The sequence below is a fragment of the Lagopus leucura genome, unplaced genomic scaffold (genome assembly GCF_019238085.1).
Source record: "Lagopus leucura isolate 7727_CA_CO unplaced genomic scaffold, USGS_WTPT01 Super-Scaffold_73, whole genome shotgun sequence".
In the NCBI taxonomy this organism is placed as follows: domain Eukaryota; kingdom Metazoa; phylum Chordata; class Aves; order Galliformes; family Phasianidae; genus Lagopus; species Lagopus leucura.
Genome location: NW_024962252.1, coordinates 12,374,294 through 12,380,385, shown reverse-complemented (window position 1 = coordinate 12,380,385; position 6,092 = coordinate 12,374,294). Strand labels below are relative to the sequence as shown.

General features: G+C 39.0%; 1 protein-coding gene and 1 long non-coding RNA gene across 2 annotated transcripts in view; one reads left to right on the top strand and one right to left on the bottom strand.

Annotated features, from left to right (window-relative positions):
- Nucleotides 1-219: 219 nt before the first annotated feature.
- TMEM18 (transmembrane protein 18) lies at nt 220-5,419 on the bottom strand. The gene is made up of 5 exons (XM_042893850.1): nt 5,276-5,419; nt 4,924-5,044; nt 2,108-2,162; nt 1,148-1,241; nt 220-1,058 (listed from the first exon to the last, which is right to left on the bottom strand). The coding sequence occupies exons 1-5, from the start codon at nt 5,393-5,395 to the stop codon at nt 969-971; spliced, it is 480 nt and encodes a 159-aa protein (XP_042749784.1). The 5' UTR covers nt 5,396-5,419; the 3' UTR covers nt 220-968.
- A 5-nt stretch (nt 5,420-5,424) lies between these two features.
- LOC122193145 overlaps nt 5,425-6,092 on the top strand; it is an 11,112-nt gene continuing 10,444 nt past the window's right edge. The window contains exon 1 of the long non-coding RNA XR_006182826.1: nt 5,425-5,449. This is a non-coding gene — a long non-coding RNA (uncharacterized LOC122193145). The remainder of the gene's footprint in view (nt 5,450-6,092) is intronic.

Genomic DNA, 6,092 nt, shown 5'->3' with positions numbered 1-6,092 from the left:
CTAAAAATATATGGGCTCTCTTCTACTATATTAATTCCCCCTCTTTTATACCTCCCTGCTTCTGTTTTCCTAGATGCAAAAAAACCAGTTACTCCGAGCAGAACTGAAATCTTCCTTTTTAATCAGTCTTTTTTTGTTCCATTTCAGTAATTTATTAAAAAAAGTCAAGTGTAAAAAATCTGCAAAAAATTATGAACAAAATAATGTAGAATATTTTAATGTTTTTCCTCTTCCATTATTTTCTTCAAATAAGGGAAAGATTATCAAAATTTTGCCCAGTTTTAAGAAATGGTATTTATACACAAAATTAAAATCATGACTTGAATTACTTACACAAATAAAATGAAAATTACTGATTTGGTGAAGTCTTGTATGAGATACAGAAAGATTTTAAAAATTCAAATTAACTTAAGATACTGTGGATATTTTGATTTATAAAATGCTACTGTATCAGAACTATCCACTGACATACAATACACAAAGGAAGTATGAAACGTGATTTATAAAGAAGTGAAACGCTTCACAGAAGCATGGATTCCTGAGGTATTCTGAATGCAGTTCTTTCATTTACTTGAATTCACAACATAGCTCCCATTGGCATAAGTTAACAGAAGACTGGCTACTTGATAAAGGCAACTCAACATAGTTTTTGTGGGGGGGGGGGGGAAAAAAAAAAAAAAGATACAGGCAAATGGAAACTGGAAGGTTCTTTCTCAGTGCTATTAGCAGACTTGATCATGGTGAAAAATTAGCTCACACTGAAGTATACAAAGACCTGGTGAGCCTAGTTTTCTCAATTTAAGAAGATCAGATGTACTATGGGTACTTTTTTCCTCACTGTCCATAGCCATAAGTTGCAAAGTCCCAGATATCAGACAAAAAATTGCTGCTTCTGGATAAACATACAGAAGGACTGATTATCTGGACAAGTATTATGAAAATTAAAAATGGAAAAGTATTGGACACTTTCACTTCTTCTTATCTTTTCCTGCTTTAATTCTCTGCTGTAGTGTCTTCAGTTCAGTCATTACATTTAAAGTTCTGTAAACCCAGTTGACCTGAAAAATAAGTAAATCATTACATTTAAATCCATTCATATACATTCAATTACCATCTTAAGATGGAAGATATTCATATAAATACACACCACAATTATGATAGTATTCACCAGTAGAGGTGCTGAAAATACAAGTGAAATAAACATTCCTCTTGAATCGAAGTACTGATATTTAGAAAACAGCCTGAAAGAAGAAAAAATAGAGAAATCTTTGTTCAGCAGGATTCACAGAACATTATACCTTCACAATAAATATTCAACATGGATAACATACAGACAATCCTACTTCTTGGGATCCCCAAACATATGCCTGCATTCTACTGCATGAAGCTTGAAGAAAGATACTGTATTAGGTTTCTTTAAGGCTCAGGAGCCCGTATAACAACCACAGATAAAGTAACATACTGTGACTATATAAACAGGAAGGTATATTTGTGCCTCAGAAGTCATGCTTATTCTGAAGTCTTTTAAATTACTTTCTTAGATATTCATTTTAATTATTCATATTAGAAGAGGTAACTAAGTGGTTACTAAATGCAGTGAGGTTGTAATTTAGGTAAGTAAAGCACAGATTTACAGTACTTCTGTAGATAAACTTCATTGCTAACCATATGATTTTCAGCTACATTGGGAAAATGTCTCAATTCTTACAAAAATAAGCCACTGATTTACGTCTGATACATAGGTTTAGTAAAAAGGCAAATTTTAATGACTTTTATATACACAGATAAACATATAAAATAGCACCAATGTTTTTGAGAAGTAGTTCTTAACTTCAGCTTGTTAAACTTTCACAGCTACCAAAACAAAACAAACAACCCATCACCACCCACTCAACCAAGAAAAAAACCCAAAGCTCACATCCCATCTGCTCTTTTACCTGTACCAGTCTCGCTTTCTCAAAAGTTTTGTGTTCATGCAACACACTCCCTGCCATCCCATTCTACTGCTAAGTGGCTTTCTTTTAGGTTAAAGGCTTTTTGGGGAATGGTATGAAAAAAAAACATTTTAGAAGAACATGCTTTTAAATGTGAAATTGAAAACATTTACCTCCAGTTCATGGCTGCTAATTCATTTATATATTCAGCACAGTACACTAAACACACTACAAAAAAAGAAAAAAAAGCATTAGACTCAATATCTCTTTGAAAACAATCTGCCATCAGTTCTGCATTATGTATGAGATATATATATACCGTACAGTACAATTTGTTGATATGTAGAAGCTAAAACTACATATTCACTATTTAATTGAACAAAAGCAGATCTGAATTAACATCCCATATAATTACTAACAAGTAGTGAGAAAAAGAAACACGTTACAGACAAAAAAAAAAAACAAACAAAATCTTACTTATCTGAGCTTACAAGAGCTCAGGTAATGAATTATCAATTTAAAAAAAAAAAAAAGTTTTTTCAACAATCTTTTCTGTGACTGCTTTTAAGTTACGTCTGTAAAAAGAAATGTCAAAGCTTCCCTATAACTGGTATGGAATTCAGATATCAAAGAATCATGGGGGTTGGAAGGGACCTCAAGAGATCACTGAGTCCAATCCCCCTGCAGGTACCCTACAATAGGTCACACAGGTAGGCGTCCAGATAGGTCTTGAATATTTCCATAGAAGGAGACTCCACCACCTCTCTAGGCAAACTGTTCCAAACTGTTCCAGTGCTCTGTCACCTTTACCGTAAGGAAGATCTTCTGCACATTTGTATGATATTATGCTCTAAGACACACTTTTGTCTCAAGGATTAGTATTCTAATTTATATAGCAAGCACTTAAAGTGCATTTATGAAGTTACACCAAACCTTTCCTGTACTGCATGGTCTAAGTCTTAAAATACTCGCAGATTTTCAACAGGTGTACAGCAGAACATTCTGATGCAGTGAGATAAAAGCTAATATATTCTTACTCAACAAATACATGCAGTGTAAAGATACCGAAACAGTAGAACAATCCAGTGCAATCACAAGTTTAGCAGGAAAGCAATGGAATCACAAAATGTTAAATTTATCTCTGTATCATTTCTTACCCGACCAAAAAAAACAGCAAAAAAAATCGGATTCAGTGACTTTAGAGATGACTTGCACAATGTGACTGAACAGCTAGCTTAGTGATACAAGGAGTGCCATGACAATGAATATGCTGTCTTCTTTTTGCCATCAGCTGGATTCTCTCAGCATGGCACTACATAATATAAACACCTGCTCAGCTGCCGACGTGAATCAATGTGACTATTTAATATATATTTTTAGTTACGTCTGCCTACCTGCAATACAAAGTTATTTTTATTGCAGACGTACCAAAAGTAGTACAGGTTTTCAAATACAAACAGACCGGGACTTAATGCAGGCAATTTTATCCACTCTTCCTGTTAACAACAATCATACATCAATCACATCTGGGTTAAAAAGCCAGTAATTATCAGTTCCAATGTATTTCAAGCACACTTAGAACTTGGGCATTCAAGCTAGTGTTATGAACATTGGGAATGTTTTAGATAGTCTGAGGTAAATAGACCTAGGATGTTGTGGCAATTCTGTATGTGTAGTAATGAAGTTAAGAAAGAAAATCCTGTATTTTGGGAACTTTCCAGCCTGATGTGTCATACGCAGCGCATTTTGATTTGGCCCTCTGTGGATAGTTGTAAGCTCTGCAGTTCAAAGAGATGTACAGAAATTACTGATTTGTAGATTACATTTTGGAGGAAATTTCTGTTATTGAAACTTTCGCTTTAGCTGAGTTATGTATCAGAAGTCTGCACTGACTGCAAACCCATCTGAATTGTTTATCCTATCTCCACTTCTGCAGGAACGTGTCACATCTGAGGTACTGGGTAAAAATAATAACAAAAAATACAAACAGGAAAACCCAACCCATGGCAAGAGGCTGTCATAAAGCATATGAGGGTTTGCTTGTAAAATATAGATTTAACTCAAATCCATGCTATCTTTATTCACAGAATCACAAAATCACCAAGGTTGGAAAAGACCTTCAAGATCATCCAGTCCAACCATCCACCTATCACCACTAGCTCTCACTAAACCACATCCCTCAACACAAAATCCAAATATTCCTTGAACACCTCCAGGGTCCGTGACTCCACCATCTCCCTGGGCAGCCCGTTCCTGACCACTCTTTCAGAGAAGTAGTATTTCCTAGTGTCCAGCTTGAATCTCTCCTGGTGCAGCTTGAAGCCATTCCCTCTAGTCCTATGACCAGTTACATGAGAGAAGAGGCCAACCTCCAGCTCACTACAGCCTCCCTTCAGGTAGTGATAGAGAGCAATAAGGTCTCCTCTAAGTCTCCTGTTCTCCAGACTGAAATTTAATTTAAAAAATTAATTAAAAAATTATTGAAATTAATTTAATTTTTAAAATGGCCTCTGTAAAGTCTTGCTCTGTCACACCACTGTCACAGCTGGCAGCAGGGCTTACAGTAACCCTGTTCCATTTGAATGAAAGGAAATAAATCCATCTGAAAGCTGCACTGACCAAACGGCAGCATTAAATACTGCAGAGCAGGAAACCGCTTCTGTCTGTTTTTCAATTTCTTGTCCACTTCTCCAGTGCAACAACAGTTTCCTGGCCTGCTGTGCCAGCACTAACCAGCAAAAACCTATCTATACTTCACCTATCAGTACAAATAAAGTTTCAAGTCTCTACTTTATGCAGTCTCGTAAGCTACGTATCTGTAGCTTTCTGAATGTTCTCCAATGTTCTGAAACATTTAAGTACATAACGTACAGACACACACGTTACCACAAGATAAATACTTCGCGATCACTTTATGAGTTGCAAATCTCTTTGTTAAACAAGAAAACCATCCCTAAGGAGTTCACGGAAGCACGGATGCGCTACTCACCCATGCACAGAAAGTGCCCTATTTGCACCCGGTAGTGCTGAAAAGAGAAGCAGGTCAGGAGAAAACACAGGACGTGGAAACCCGCCAGCCCCAGCAGCCAGGGCTCGGCCCAGTCCGTCTTCTGCGGAGAAAGAGAAAGGAGACGCGGCGACCAGGTGAGACGCGAGCCCGGCCGTGACGACCGCCCTGCCGCCTCCCGCACCGCAACCAAAACCCAGCTCTGTCACGGAGCGTGCTCACCTGCGTGACGGAGCACCCAGCGCGAGCAGTCCTCCCCCAACGGAAAGGGAGGCTCCCGTTACACGCACGGATCGGTGCCTTTTCCCCTTCCCTCCCGCGGACGGCTCCTCACCGCTAGGATGGTAGACAGCCCCGGAGGACCGTTCAGCGGCTGCTCCATGGCGACAGCGACACTCCGCCTCAGCACAGCCCAAGCCTCGCGAGAAGACACCCAAATAGCCAGCGAGACCATCTTCTCGCGAGAACCCGCAGCGGCTGGATCTCTGCCTCGCCGCTTGGAAAGGAGGTGCCTTATGGGGCGGGAAAATGGCGGCTGCGCCTTTAAGTGGGGTGGGTAGAAAGCTTGCTGCTCTGAGCTCAGGTAGCCTGTCTGTCAGGCAGCCTGCCTAAGATACTGCCTCTTCTGGTTCTGTGTGTGAAGTGGTAGTCCTTAGAAACGCTGCTTCAGCAGACTGTCAGAAGCTCTGGTGTTTACTATTTCAGCCTGAAGTTAAGAAGTTAGTGTTAGTAAGAGGGACCAAAAACACAAAAAGGCTAATCAACACACAGTAACGTGAGTCACATGAAGAGTATTACTTCTTTGCCAAAAGCAAATAGTATATGTATTTTAATAATCTTGCTACGCAATTTAAAAGGAAGAAGATGTCAAGAGGGTTAATAACTCCTTTCACTAAATGCACGTGGGGCTGTGAGCAGCCCATTGCTTTTAGGGATTTCAAGGTCAGATTCATTGGCTTCCCACCAGACCTTACAGATCTTAATGGGATTATCTGTGTCAAATGTGACATACTGTCATGCTATCCTGCCGTTGCTCCACACTCTGCTTCCTTCCCTCCCTCCCCCCCCCCCCCCCCCAATGTTGGTTTTGTTTTTGAGGTCGGGAAAATTTGGGTTTTTTTTTTTTTTTTTTTTTTTTTTTTTTTTTTTTT

Excerpts from the sequence above, each read along its gene's own strand:
- TMEM18 (XM_042893850.1), bottom strand. The coding sequence starts at position 5,395 with ATGGTCTCGCTGGCTATTTGGGTGTCTTCTCGCGAGGCTTGGGCTGTG. Across the intron at positions 2,163-4,923 it reads AGGGCACTTTCTGTGCATGG|TGTGTTTAGTGTACTGTGCT; the intron begins GTGAGTAGCGCA and ends CTTTTTTTGTAG. Across the intron at positions 1,059-1,147 it reads TGAATACTATCATAATTGTG|GTCAACTGGGTTTACAGAAC; the intron begins GTGTGTATTTAT and ends CTTATTTTTCAG.